Source organism: Agelaius tricolor, unplaced genomic scaffold (assembly GCF_023055355.1).
Source record: "Agelaius tricolor isolate 1412-34295 unplaced genomic scaffold, bAgeTri1.0.p SCAF_38, whole genome shotgun sequence".
NCBI lineage: Eukaryota > Metazoa > Chordata > Aves > Passeriformes > Icteridae > Agelaius > Agelaius tricolor.
Window position 1 is genome coordinate 986,163 of NW_027269298.1, and position 15,419 is coordinate 1,001,581.

The 15,419-nt window shown below is 43.1% G+C and overlaps 1 protein-coding gene across 30 annotated transcripts in view; it reads right to left on the bottom strand.

Moving 5' to 3' along the window:
• Positions 1 to 15,419, bottom strand: part of FNBP1 (formin binding protein 1) — a 93,236-nt gene that overhangs the window by 29,891 nt on the left and 47,926 nt on the right. For all 30 annotated transcript variants that reach the window (XM_071454336.1, XM_071454364.1, XM_071454361.1 and 27 more), the window contains exons 5-7: positions 14,439 to 14,501; positions 13,519 to 13,623; positions 891 to 1,019 (exon numbers count right to left, since the gene is read on the bottom strand). In XM_071454336.1, coding sequence (XP_071310437.1) covers positions 891 to 1,019; positions 13,519 to 13,623; positions 14,439 to 14,501 — 297 coding nt within the window. The remainder of the gene's footprint in view (positions 1 to 890; positions 1,020 to 13,518; positions 13,624 to 14,438; positions 14,502 to 15,419) is intronic.

Consider the following 15,419-nt stretch of genomic DNA (forward strand, 5'->3'; position numbering starts at 1 on the left):
AGAGGGCACATCTGCAGGACTTGACCATGCTCACCTACAGATCAGAGTGCCCTTCCTCAGCTCCAGCCTTTGCTGGATTCCAGGAACAGTTCATCTCAAGGCATTGGTTTGAAATACCATGAGGCAAAAGAGGAGGTGGCCATTTAGCCCACAAGTTTCAGCAGTGGGTGAGAAGTGCGTGTTTGCCACGCAAATATCAGCTCCTGCTCATCTGGTGACAAGCATGTGACATGTCCTCCCTTGAAAAGGTTGCATTTTCCACTTCTGATGCTCATGACCCATTACAAGGGAACAGTCATTTAGAAGTTCTGTTCTACTACATTAACCTCAATTCACTCATTCAAGCACAAACTCAGATCTTCACTCAGAATGAATCTGATGGCTTTTTTATTCTTCCTCTGCAGCCTGTCCTTAGGCACCCCAAGACACAATCAGTGGCTTCCTTAAAACCCTTTGGACTCACTGCTGCAGAATTCTTGTGGTTCACATTTAACCATCTGTGCAGCCTGGTTTGAACACAGGTTTTAAAGGGCTGCTGGACTTCACAGATGCAACAATGCCCAGCTGCCTCCTGCCCCAACAATGCCAGGGATGCTCTCCCTCATCCCCAGCTGCACAGACACAGGAGCTGAACAGAGACAGATTGTGAGGATTCCAAAGGCTGTCCTCATCTGTCACAACACTTCAACGTCACCTTCCTTGTGTGCTATTGATCCCCTCATATCTAATTTGAGAAAAAGGAATCATTTATCCTACCATCTCTCAGGCAGATTGCATGTAAAATTTGCTAAGAGTGACCAAAAAAAAAATCACCCAACGTTAAAAGTCAGGGTCATAGAATTGAGGGGATGAGCAATATATTCTTGTCACAGGATTATGGGCTACCTTACCTGGAAGATGTTTGGTATGTGTGTGTAATAATGCTCATGCTGCTCACTGTTGAACTTCTGCAGGGTGGAAGAATATTCAGCTTTGCTGTCTTCTGCCATCTGATGTCTTAGCTGGGCTTGCTGTCTTGCCTGAAGAAATACCAAAAGAAATTTATAATTTAGGCTACATGGAAAGCACTTGCACTGTGGTACTCCTTATCTTACTACCCAGGAACCTGATGAGACTCTGAACACCAGCTTTTGGTTGACTCCTCTTGTGTGAAGCATTCAAGCTGCAGTGTGGGCAGTGCTGCTGCTCCTTTCTGGGGTTACAATGTGCTGCTTCATGAACCATTTTGCATTCCATGAGCAACCTCTGGTTGAACTGCACATCAAACACCAAAAAGAACTTGATTCCTCCACCTACCCACGGGACAGGCACCTTCCCAGCACATTCATGGACTCATTTCTTGCTCCCCCTGTGCCCTGCTGGGTGGCACCTGATGCTTCCTCTAATGAGCTGCTTCCCTGTTGGTGAGCAGGGTTTTCTGGGGAAAGGGAAGTGGGGAAAAAAACCCAACAGTTTTTTGTCCTTTTAGCCAACATAATCATGACAAAACCTCTTAACTGTGTGCCCTGCAGAGCCCTTTCTCCACTCCTCACACAGCCCTGGCATGAAGCACACAAGGAAAGAGGAGCCTGAGCAGCAGCTGAGATGCCTCCCTTCCTATTTTTACCCACACAGATGATTTGCTTTGCTACCCAACATAGCAGAGCACTGGGCAATTAATCTCACTTCTTTCCCTAGAATAATCTGTCCCCAAGTGACCCTTCCATGTTTTCAGATTCCTCCCCTTACAGTGCTGTTCCCAAGGCCTTCTGTTATCTGTTTCACTGCCCAATATTCTTCCCTTACTGCCTCTCCCATCTGTTTGGTTTAGATGCCTTTTCCTTCCTTGCCTTTGGCCTTCACACAGCAGCTCTTCTTTCTCTTCCAAAATTCCCTATGTCTTCCCTACACTGAAGCTTCCCCTCCCTGCTGGAGCTCTGCTGCTGAATTTCTGAATAATTCCTTCAGACAAGGCAAAGAAATGCTACTTTAAAAACCATGTTTCAGGGGATACAATACAACAAAGAATTTTAGCATATTTTAAGTGGGTTCCCATTAAAACCAGCTCAAAACAGGGTTATTCTTTGAACTGTTCCAAGCAGACAATAGTTTCCTGACAAGAAATCCATGGAATACCAAATCATGGAACATTTTTGTAATCATAACTGGAAGGAAGGCAACAAATTCTGCCAGGAGGTTTCAAATCTCAGTTTGTAAAGAAGTAGCCTTCCTCCACATTTGTCAGGTTTGCACATCTCACCTAATAATTTATTTCACTTCAATTCAGATATTGCTTCTGCAGTCGATTGTAGAAATTTCACAGATCCCCTTCACATTCTTTCTCCAGAAATAATTCAAGCAGAATGAGGAGATACTGGGCACTAAGTGCATCACGGGAGATGAAACAGTAGCATCAAATGGAGAAGAATGTGAGTATAACCAAATAAGTGAATCCAATAAAAGACATATATTCAACTTTGCCTGTTCCCAGGAGTTTTAGCTGTCCAAAGGATGAGTGCCTAATTCCAGAAAATTCACCTCCTGCAATCAAATTCCAAGAAGCCACATCAATCATTCCCTGGCCCAAGTGCTATAAAGTTTATTAAACTTTACCATCCACACATTTACATGCAGCTACATTAAATACAAGTGGAAAACAATATATCCTTGTGCCACAAATACAAATTTACCAGGAAAACAAAGTCAGCCATGGAAAGGCAGCAGCTGTAAGAGTGGCTCACACTCATCTCCCAACCCCTTCCTCACATCCCAGCTGCTGCAGATCAATATCCATTTGTGAGGCCCATTCTCCTCATCTACCTAAGAGGAACCCATTGTCTGAGCTGACTTTACACCAGCCCCACTCCCACCCATACAGCTGTCTCTCCCTTTCTTTTTTTAAAAAATAATTTTAAATAATGCAACTCAGGAATTTGTCCCTTGACTCTGCTGTTGAAGTAGAAAAACAAGAAATCCATTATTACACATTTCTAGGCAGACCCAGCAAGCATTAAAGTCCTCAGAGTTCATTTTCAAACTCATTGGCTGGATATGACAAAGTAACTCTGAGCTAAATGTATACAAGAGTAGACACTCAGTTTCCAAAATTATCTTAACTGGCCCCAAATAAGAGGGGGCAGCAGATGAGTAAATAAAATTGGGTGCATTCCAAAACCAGAACTTTTTGTATGAGAGCCCTAGTGATGCTTTGTTTCTCTTGGCCATTTAATGCATTTGGCAAGCTTCAAACTGTTTAAATATCTTTCCAATGAGGTATTTGGATCTGAAAATAAATAGATTTTTTAAAATCTAGAATTTTTTATTACTGCATTTCAGTATGTCACTTCCTCTAACATCACCACTTCCAGTATTACCAGAATTGTACCTTATAGTGAGACTCCTGCACTCTGATGAAGCACAGAATGATAAAAACAAATCAATGATCTTAAGTTTCACATTCAGAGTAATGGATGCAGTAGCCCAGAACTGCAGAGAGTCACAGGAGCTATTTCAGGAGTAATTTATAGCTGGGCTTTACAGAAAATGAAGTTTTGCTTCTTTGCTGCTCACTTGTGCATGCAAACAGCTCCAGAGGTTTTTTTGGGGGCTTCTTAGAGTTAATGCTAAAAGATTTGCTCTGAACAGAATTTCCAGGAGGAGAGGCTTTGGAATAATTGGGGTCTGGAAAACCAGACAATGACTTCAGATACAGAACAATACTGGGATGCAACTTTCAGTCAACACATTCTCTCCTTTAACTGGGCAGGGATGAGTGAACAAGAGCTCAGCTTCCAGCCCCATATGTGAAATAGAATCCACCTCTCCAGGCTGACAGATTGCTCAGTTGTAAGAGATGTCAGAGCCAGGGACTCCGAATGCAGCAGAAACTCCCCTCTTCAAAGGAAAAAAGAATGAGGTCACCATTCAGCACTGCAGAAAAGCAAAAGGGGTATGTATACCTGAGGGGTTTGTGGGGAGAACAGCAGTGTTCTGCTTCCAAATGTCTGGCACTGCAAAAGATGCACAGATTCCACACATCTCCCACCCCAGACATCCCTTTGTAACAGGTTTTTGCCCCAAAATAATGGTGCACAGTGCATACAGGCATTGCTTCCTCCCCAAAGTCTGGGTTTGTTAAGGCAGCTCCTGTCTGAGTTCATGAGGCAGCACCAAAACCAAAAGGTCCCAAATGTCACTGCTGGTCTCATCCAGAAAAGTGCTCCCCAAAATGAAGAGCCCAGGAGCTGCAGCACCTAGAGCCTTGCAGGGAGCAGACAGGTGAACTTTGGGCTGCCCTTGCACCTGCAATCAGAGCTGAGCAGCCAGAGCAGGGGAGTGTTTCTGCAGCTCTGAGAGAGCACTCCAGGTAAAGGAGTGCAGCTCTGACAGACTGAAGCAGTAACAGCTCACCTGCAGCACGTGAGCTTTATTACAGGTGAGCTTCTCTCTCAGAATCTATGGCAGAAGTGCCATTAAATAGAATCAAACCCAATCTTTTCCCCTTTCTTTAGACAGCCTTGCTGCTTGATGGGCAAGAATGCAGGACAGTAGCTAACTGCAGAGTAATATTAAATTGAAAAAAGTGCTGATTTCTGTGGCTGTCTTCAGTACTTTAAAAATAGTCTTTAAAAAAATCGGGCCTCAACAGCACACCCACCTTAGGTGAAAAACCCTAAATTCAAAGGCCATATGAGCTGTCAACACACACTGTGGCATCTGTCTCTTAAGGTGGTGGGAAGAGCACAAACATTGTTCTCTCAAGATGATTTTAACTACATTTCCTGCAGATTTTCTTCTCAACCAATGAGTTGCAGAAACCAGACTCCCAAAATAACAATGAGATCGTTTGGATAAATGACTCTGCCAGGAGCTCAGAGATGCCAGAAAGGAGATGCCAGGGTAGGACACTGATGCACTGAAATCTGACTTAAGTATTTATGGGGGTATTTCTTTGCCTTTTAAAATAAGAAATTAGAAGAAAGTTAGACCTGCAAACCTTTGAAATAACTCATGTTAGAGAGATATATTAAGTGTGAGCCTTCTTATCACCTGCTTGAAACCAATAAGTTCATCAATAAGATGCAACTTCAGCAATCAGTGCACAGCAGAATGAGACCAAAGAATGACAGACAAGGGAATTTATCCATAATCCTTGCAAACATGCAGCACTAGTAAAGCTTTATATATTGGTGTGAATTAAATCTGTCCTAATACTTTATGCCTTTGAACAGGAAAATTGAACAGAGAAAGGGAATATGGACACTTGATGATGGGCACTGTCAACCCTGAAAGTTTAAAAGCTTTTGCAAACTGCTACACTTTACATGAAGGCTCTTAGAGAATTAAATACTTTCATTTATATTGTTCCATTTACCTTCTCCCCCAAGCCTCCTTTGACAGGAAATGCAATGTGTGATGAAGTATAGGATAAACTTTTTAAAATCCAGTATATTTTCTGCCATTTTGGTCTCCAATACAGAAAAGAATGAGGATATTTTGCTGAGAACAATTTTCTGAGACACATTCCAGAAACAGCAGAAGGGTCAATAGACACACTGTCTTCTGGGTTTACATAGACAAAAAATGCAGCTCCTCAGGGCTGTTATGGTGGGAGTGATATGAATAACTGAAAAGGGCAGAAAAAAACTTTGGCTGTTATTCAGCTGGTCCACACTAAGTGGAACAGTTCAACTCCTCAGCAGTTGCTCTTGTCCAGAATGGCAGAGTTTCCAGTCAAAACTTTGGTGTCACTTTGTTTCTTCTTTCTTTTCTCCCATTCTGCACCCCCTCTTTTCTCTCAAACTCAGACAGCATGTGAGATGCATCACTGCCAGGCCACTGCCTGCCAAAACAGATCTGGCTTTGGCAAATCCAAGATCAGACTAAATTGCAAACACAAAAAAAAAAAAAAAATCTCCCCCTGCCCCCTCCCCTCAACTACCCAATCCTTTTAAAATAGCTTAATGATAAAGGCAGACTCAGAAACACTTCCCCAATTGCAGGAATGCTTTCTATTGCTCCCAGATTTTTCAGCTCCAGGCTCTGGCCCTCCCTCCTGTGACCTGGGCACCAGGAGAGCAGCACTGGCAGCATGGGCAGGGTCATTTTTAACAGGGGGCATCCTGCCCCACACTCCAAAACAGGGCCAAGGCTCCAGGCTTGGATTTACAGAGCCTCCAAGTCAAGCTCCACTCTTCACTATTTTGCAATAACCAGTTGGGTCTCTCTGAACTTGCAAGAAGAGAAAGGATTGGAAATTTGCTTTCCCGAAAGAAAAAAAAAAAAGCAGAATGGGGGGTGCAAAATAACAGCAGGGAAAGAAACAAAAAGAAAAATCCTTTCTTTCTTTTAACATTTGAAGAGGTGGAGGAAAAATCTGAGACTCTGTGGGTCCCTGAAATCCTTTGGCTGAATATAATATACAAATGAGCAAACCACTGACAGAGGATGGAAAATCTTCCTCACCACATCTCAGGAATTGTTATCTAGAGCAGTCTCACTACACACGATTCTGCCAGAATTCAGCAACTCACACTAACAAAAGATATCCCCAAACAACCCAGTCCTGCTGAAGCTCTAACAAGAGAGATGGACTAAATTAATTAAGAAAAGCAGCACAGCAGCACCTCTCAGCACACTGCTCCAAGGCCCTGGGGAATAACTGTGCCTCAGACCCAAAAGTTCCTCTCCTTGCACTGCCATTCTCATGTCATGAATACTAAATAACCAAACTCTCTGGATGACTGAACTGTGAATCCCTGCAAACACCCAGCAAATCTAATTCATTATAAAAGAAGGATAATCTCTGTGGATGGAAGGTTATGTGGGTTTGATGGAGGAGGTAACAAGAAAAGATGTATTTGGAGCACTGGCCCACAATGTTTAAATGATTTCTGGAGGTCTGTTTAGTTGTACTACATAAGCAATTAAACTCTGCCATGTATAAATCTGGGTATTGAATATAAATAATGGAAATTATTTCTTGAATATAAATAATGGAAATTTCAGGACTGGGTAATAGATTGCTTAGCTCATACTTGGAATACTGGGCACGGTTCTACTCCTCTCTCTCCAAGAAAGAATTTACAAACACAGCCAACACAGAAGGGACAGTCAGGGTTGAAAAAGTTACCAGGACAAATTCTGTAGTCTTGAAGATCAATTTTGTGGGTAAAATACACAACTTTGTCCCTTCAGGGAGGTGAATAAATCTGAGTGACCAGGGTGATGCTGAGCTGCAGCAACAAGGGCTTTCCCAGCAGAGATAAAGTCATTGTCCCCCTCCTCTCAGCATTTGTCAGGCCACAGCTGGAATATTGTGTCCAGTGGTCCCCACTTCAGAAAAATAATACATGGACAGAGTATAGGAGGAGGTCCAGAAAGGCCACAGAGATGCTCCAGCCCAGGGAAGCTGTTATGTGAGGAAAGGCTGAGAGACCTGGGTTAGGTCAGCCTGAGAATGAAGGCTTAGGGTACCTTGTCACTGTGTCCCAGGGTTTGAAGGGTCACACGGGGAGGATGGAGACTGTACAAGCAGTCACAGGGAAAAGACAAAGGGTAATGGGAACAAGTCACCCCTGGGGAGACCCCAAATGGACACCAGGGGACAATTTTTCACAGTGAGAACAATGAGCCATTGGAATAATCTCCCCAGGGAAATGGTGGAATCCCCAACATGGGGCACAATTCAGTGAAAAGGGTTTGGGGCCATCTTGTCTAGACTGTGCTTTTGCCAAGGAACACTGGGCCAGACAATCCTTCAATTCCCTTCCAACCTGGTATTCTATGATTCACTGGAACTGAACAGCTTACAAATGAAATGAGCTAAATTCTGAGGCCTTCTCACGCAGGTGAAAAGACTTATTCCAATGTTTTGACAGAAAAAGAATGACTGTAAAGAAGCTTTCCAACTGTACAGCATGAAATAATTGCTTTGCATTAGTTTAGAACACCAGTTCTATTGCACTGGTGATTCAAACTGCAGTTGTTCAATTCAGAAGATATTCTTAAACCTCCCCTTCACACTCCTTTTCCTCTCTTCAGCAATCACCTCCCAAAAGAGTTGTATTGTTACAATACTCACTCAAATTGCCACGTAGAGCATTGCTGCAGGGGAGCACTGCTAAAAGGAAATTTAAGTTCAGTTGGATTTCCTTGCCTTACACTAAAAGTGGCTCAGGATCTGCTCTTTGATCTCTTATCACCAAGCACAGGGTATGTATAGGGTACATATGGAGATTTATGAAGTTCCCCAGACACTCCTGCTGGAGTCATTAACTCTCTATTGAGTAGAAATCGACCCTCTTAAATTAGTCATGATTCCAAAAGGGAAACAGCTGCTCTGCATGGAGAGGCTGGGATGGCAGGTTGTAAACAAGGCTTACTCTTCCAGAAATGCAAATTGCTCTCCTGAGGGACTCCCTGAGTTCACACACTGCATCATCCTTTAGGAAGGAAGCAGTTCAGGAAGGAGACTGGGGTCTGCATAACCCAGAGAAATAACATTAAATCACAATTAGCCAGCATTTGAATTGATGAGAAATCTGACACACATCACAAGCAAAGACACAGAAATTTAGCCAGCTCCATTTGTGGAGCAAAAAAGAAGCAGCTGCCTACTCAACATACAAAAAACTCACCACCACACAGGGGAAATCCTCTGCAGTATCAAACTCTCCAACAAGAACTGCACCATGCTCAGGACTGGGCCTGGCACACCTCATCTGCATGTTCACCTTGATGCTGCTGCTGTATCTCTAAAAATTCACAGCAGAGGATGGGAAAAGCAAAGCCTCAGGGACCACTCAGTGCAGTATTAATAACACAAGCACTGTCAGTCTTCTCCACCTTGCAACACCACCTTTGCATGGCACTGCATTTCCTACAACACTGGTACAACACTCATGGAGTGCCTTAATATAGACAGCAGAGGGAAGGGATCCAAGTCCCACCATCACAGAGCAGATGAGCTGGCATCTCCTGGAAAATGAGGCCTGTAAAGTAGTTACAGTCTGCAGAAGGCAAACACCCTCAACCTGGGTCAGGGTGAAGTTCACTGCTGACAGACTTTGCTGACCAAACCTCAGGGGGATGTGGCCACAGCAGAGCCCTGAGCTGGAGTTCCTCCAGGTTAGTCTGGGGGGTGTCAGTGACTGCACCTGCCTTCCCTGTGACCTGACTGCTGAAACACCCACCTGAGATGTCTCCAGAGCTTTTCACACCCCTCACTGCAAGGATGATTAAGCCCCCAGGGGAGGGGTTTGTGTCCCACAGCAAGGCAGTCCAGAGGCTGGAGCTGCAGTTCCCACCTGAGAGCACTGCTGAGCACAAGAAAGATCAGCTAATCCAGTTCCCAGCTGGCAGGATTTCTACACCCACATTCTGTCAGACTTTGCTCATGGTTCAGCTACCCCAAGCTATGCTAAATGTGTCTCCTATGGGTAAGGAGGGGGACAGACTCTGTGCTTTGTGCAGAAATTCAGCACCCAGGAAATGTGGCATGAGAAAAGAGAAAATGAAACCTCAAAAATGAAACCTCAGTATCTCCCCACAGTTATATTTACAGACTAGAAAACTACTATCATAGTGATATTCTATTTTAAGGCTTTATGCAAATCTGAAGCTATTCTGGGTCTCCAAAACATCTTGGATATTGAATACATAATCTGAAAGTTGCAGAGCATAGGGGAAAGCTCTGAGAGATTTCAGTAAACTGGAGATCACTCCCATTTCCCTCAGTTTCTCCACTTCAAAACCACAGGCAAATTCACCTAAAATTCCTAAGTATCTCAGATTATTGCCTAAGGTCAACATTTGACCATGTTTATCTTCAGCCAAAGGACAGATCCTGCCTGACACCAAGTTCTTCAAACCACTCTCCTCACCACAACTGCTGAGCAAATCAAGAGGCAAACCCTTCCCATGGCTGCCCTCAGCCACTTCCTCTTTAAAAACCAGACTCTGAAATGCCTACCTGGAAAAGAAACCCTTAGAAAAACTGGCTGATTTTTTAATTTTATTACAAGAAGTCTGCAAAGGCACCACTGGGTACCACATTATCCCATAAAGATGTCAGCTTTTTAGTGATTGCAGCTCTGAAGAGAAGGCAGAAACAATAGAGCTCTGCCTTATATGTACAGTGGCTCCGTGCTGGCGACAGAGACCATTTCCCCAAATGGGCAAAAAATTGAAGCAGCTCCTCTGTGGTTTTTGAAAGAGAAGTGCTTTAAAGCACACAGCCCTCTGTGATCCAAATGAAATAAAGCTTTCAGTGATACCTACAAGCCTTCCTTGCTGGAAGCAGCATCAGCATGTTGCAGCATTTATTTAGTTTATAAGGATATTTTCACAGACTCTGAGCTTCCTGCCCTGACTTTGCTACACTGCATTTTGTGTTGACACAAACATCTCTTCAAGCTTTGGCTGCTGGTGGTTTAGAGGCTCAGTGCAAACAGGGAAGGGAGCTCAGGTGCCCTGCTCCTCTCTCCCTCTATTCCTGCACTCTGTGACCATGGCAGAGACTGAGCACAGCTTCTGCTCCATGTTTCTACTGCCAAAAAAGGAGCTGAGAGGAAACAAAGCCAAACACTCCTCCCTCCAAGATCAGCTACCAGGCTGCTGCCTGGCAAGGTGATGGAGCCCATGCTGGCCACAGAAAGGGCAGAGAAGGGATGTGCCCTCCACGTTCCTGGTCCTACAGAAGGGATGTGGACCTTGGTACATGATGCCCAGGCTCCACATCCAGCCCTGCCTTTAGGCCCTTTGCCAAGCAGTCCTGGAGAAATAGGGAGGAAAGTGACTCTTATTCTGCTTCTCTGCCACTTTTCTGGTTACTTAATGCTTCCAATTTATAATACTTTGGGCAAGGGATAAGCGCTGGTAGATGGCAGCTCCGGCACAGGATTTCCTGCTGCAGTTGTCAAAGGCTACAAAGACTTGAAAGATGAAGAGACATGAGCATTTCAGTACCTCACACAGCTTAGCATTGGGAAATTGCAGCTGTATTCTCTTCTGACTGTGTCATTGTGATCACTGTAGAATTTTAATTTCATTAATGCCATCCGCTCTATCGTGTGTGATGCAAAAAATAGCTCCAGTGTCTGCTCACATTGGCAGGTACAAGCTGAGGCAGCCAAGGTCTCAATCTCAAGCCAAAGAAATGAGGGCAACCAGGCCCAGTGCCTGAGGAGCACCTTGTTCTGCCAAAGAGAAGAGCTGTGACACAGCCAGACTGCCCATTCTCCTGGCCAGGTGGATTTCTGGGAGCTTTTGGGGGCAGAAGTGCAGCAGGAGCAAGAGAAATCAGAAGTGCTGCAGTAGGAGGAGGTTGAAGTCATCCTACTGCTTCACTTGGAGCTGAGCAGCTCCTGCATCCCCTGGAGAGAGTCAGGGAGAGCAGCAGGGCTGTGGAACAATATCCCATTCTGCACTGGGAGTTATGCAAGAGCCTCCCAGTCACACGGGCAGAGGGGAGCAAAGAAAGGGCATTATTCACAGCCTGACATGGATGGACCCAGTTTAACACATGCACTTGGAAAACACTGTTCTCTCTGTTCAGTAATATTATTTCACATTCCACTCATTTTGATAACCTTTTCCTTCTCCCATCTACTCTGTTGACTGCCTGGAAAGTGGAGTAATGCCTTCTCCTGAGAGCTGCCAACATGCATAACTAACAGATTTTTCTTTCAAGATACTACTGAGCCTCATTTTGCAATAAATTATTTACAAATTCACACAATAAAAAGCTAGAGGAATTTAAAAGGGAAGCCTCTCTGCTTCACTTGACAGGGAAAGAGCACCAGGGTAGGAAATTGCTTCCCAGAATTTACCTAACACTCTTAAAATGATATATCACCAATATGCCACCTTTTAATCTGACCAGAAAAGGGCAGCCTTGGAAAGGGATGTAGAAATAAGGAGTTTCAGTCCCCTATTTCAAACAGTAAGTCATGTCTTTGTATCCCTTTGACATGACCTCAGCTTTGGAAAAAAATCTAGGGCAAGCCCTAATTTTATCTATGAAAGAAGTATTCTAAAATCACTTTATACAGATAAAGCAGAGATGATCCCTCTCTGTTAGAAAAACCCACATGTGGTGCTACATCTTTAACAATCTGTACATGCATTCATCTGTCAAGTGCCCTGGCAAATCCAGAAGGCAACAAAGGAACAAATCTACATGGTGAATTTGCAACTAAGAACCAAGCAAATTACAAGACCACAGAGGTATTTTGTCTTTTGATATGCAATAGCACTTGGGGAAAATTTTCTGAGCTTGTTTATGATTTACTGTCCTCATTTCCAAGAGCATCCTTGATGCTCTGTGCCACACAATGTCCTGATGCTCAGCACACCAGAAACATAAGATCCCACAGATGTAAAAGGAAATTTATATTTCATATCTTCACAGGACTGAAGTAACTTAGAATAGAACGAAGCAGACCTCTTGAGAAGCAAAACCTACATTTTACAAGGAGACCTCAGACTTGAAAGAGTTCTTACCTATAATTCACTTTCCTTTCCTGTCCCTGCAACAAAACATTTGGCATATTTTAGGCTTCAGCTTTTCCTTTTTCCTTTCTCTTTTGGCTGCCTTTTCTTTTTATTTTTTTCCTTCAAAAAATAAACATTTTCAAATGTTCTGGCTATTTTGTGTCTGTCTGACTCAAACTCAAGGAGGACAAAACTGTCCTTACACATTGTAATGTGGTGTTTCTGATCTAATTAGTGCATCTTCTGAGCAAATATGTAACTCCAAAAACAGAAGCTATTTAAAACATTTTCTTCCTCTTCATTGCTTCCTTAAGTTAGAGGTATTGGACTTGGACCAGTAAAATTTATACTTTAAGCATCCTTTCACACATCCAATTTTGAATCAAACTAAAGAGAGAAAGTATTTCCAGACTGGATGTTTAAAATTAAGCATTAGTTCAAAAGCTTCACTGAGTGGAGATCATAGTAAAAAAGCCACAAATGATTCTGCAACCAGCCAGCAACTGAGAAAAGAAAATAAAAGCCTTGTGCCATCTGTGACAAGCATGGATTCCAGGATCCTGCATCACATGGAAAGCTGTCCTGCTCCTTCATACAACTATGGAAAACAATTCTGGTAATACTTCATTGCATCCAATGACATTGGGAAATCTTTGAAGTGCTGCTGCAAGGGGAGGAAGTCTGGTTCTACCTGGATCACAGAGAGAATGAAAATGTGTGGAAACTGCAAGCAGCCCTCAGGGAGCCCTCCCAAGCCTGGCTGACACAGAACCTGGGGTGTTGTCAAAACTGAGCTTGCATAAACTCCTTTAGAGCCATATCAGCTCTGTTAAACTGAGATACCACCCACTAAAAAACCCTGACTGTATCTGTTTAGAGTTTTTATATAAATAAAGGTGTCTGCAGAGATCTCCCAGGTTTTAATTAACCAGCAGACTGACTCAAGTAAGGCATTAAGCCTCAGAGGGTTTATCCTAGCAGGAGGATTGAAGAAATAAACCTATCACATCCATGTTTACAAACAGTCTCCACCCTCCAGCTCACCTTTTCAACATCTGCTTTTGTCACATTGATGTCAGCATCCATTTTCTCAAAATACTGCTGTGCTCGGTCAGCTTCTTTGCAATCACGTTCAAACCGCCTTTTACTCTGACAAGAAAATCCAGAAACCTTCATTATGGGAAGAAAAAGATCCCAAATTCTGCCTAAAATTCATGCCTGCCACTAAAGCAATCTGTTGTAACAACTGAAGGATTTTAGGGCTCTCTTGTTTACGCTGGAATACATTTCCATATTTATGAACTTCAAACAAGGGAGTTACCAGAGGCACATTTTTGGTTCCATTATCCAGGCTGCTCATATTTCAGTATTTCTCCCTTTTAGCATCACTTCCACTCTTGTAGATGGAATCATTCTCTTCCAACACTTAACCCCTTCATTTTTGTAAATGAATGAGGGAGTTACTAAGATTTATAAATTTGCCAGTAGGACTTTTGGTCATTGATAACCCCTTTTCTATCCTCTCCTGTACTTACAGCCTCACTTTTCATTCATCACATGAAAGACAATTCCAATGTATATTTACTTTTGGGAAGCAGCACCTGGCCCAAGAGTCGTTCCTGTTCAATTTATTCACACATTATGAAGCTGTTCAACCAGCAGTGGAATATCTGAGCAGGACCCTTAGGGACTCTGCAGTTTCAGCAATGCTTAGCACACTTTTCAAGTCATATCAAATGAAATGCTGCTCGTGATAGACAAAGAGCCCACAGAAGCCAAATGTTCTGTTAAAACAGATTTTTTCAGGACTGTGAGTGTATTTAAGACAGCAGAGTTTTAAAAATCCCATTTCTACTACTTTTACCCATATACCTTTTGTTTTCCAAATAAAACATTTGGAACCATCTCTTTGAAAACAATATATAAATGACTTAAATGTCACCTCTGAGGAATTTGCCACTTACTGCTTCAAGTTGTTTCCAGCAAGTTTCAATGTGTTGTTGTGCCTTTCTGCCATCATGGAAGTGCTGTTTAGAAAAAGAAAAGAGAAAGAAAACATTTTGAACAACAAAAGAACAAACAGTCAAGTATGCTCAAGAAAAAGCCCAAGCAGAAATGATTCTGACAGCTGTGTTCTGCAAGGCTGGTGAATTGAGCAGGTGTGTGATGACTATCTAATGTCTCAGCAGGCTGCAGATGGATATTTGCATCAATTATAGTGGTTAGTTCGACTAAAGCTAATTAATCCCTTTAGCAATTCTACCTTGTATTGTTCACTGTATCTCATAATTATTGGTTTCCCATATCATGGGATCTGAAGCACTTTTATCTGATGAGTATTTCTTTGGTGACAGACTGAACACTGGCTCAAAATTAAAATTTCTCTCTACATGAATTTACCAAGATGCACTTGATTGGCACATTCTAACAACTGATGTTTGTCCTGATTTTCATTCAGACTCAACAAAAAACCCCTTTTCTTCCTAGTTACTAGCTGTGTGTCAAAGCCAGCTGCTCCTGCCTCTCAAGAGGTTTTTGGTGCCATGGGTCCCTCCAGAATCCCTCCTCTCCCACACACTGGGGGTGAGTGAGTGCTCAGAGAGTGAGTGTAACACAAGTTTTAAATTGAGATGTCAGCTAAACAAGGAACTCCTCTCCTGATGTGCTTTTTGGAACAAGAACCTTAATTGCAGTTGGTTTAAGTAACAGTTCTTAGCCCTTACACAATGTTCTTTATCAAAGAATCTAATCTGTATTAGAGTTTATCCCTCTGTAGAATCACAGAATGGTTTGGGTGGGAAGGGGCCTCAAAGAACACTTTGTTCCAACCCCCTGCCAGGGCAGGGACACCTTGCACTGTCCCAGGGTGCTCCAAGCCCTGTCCAACCTGGCCTGGGGCACTTCCAGGGATGGGGCAGCCACAGCTGCTCTGGGCAAGCTGTTCC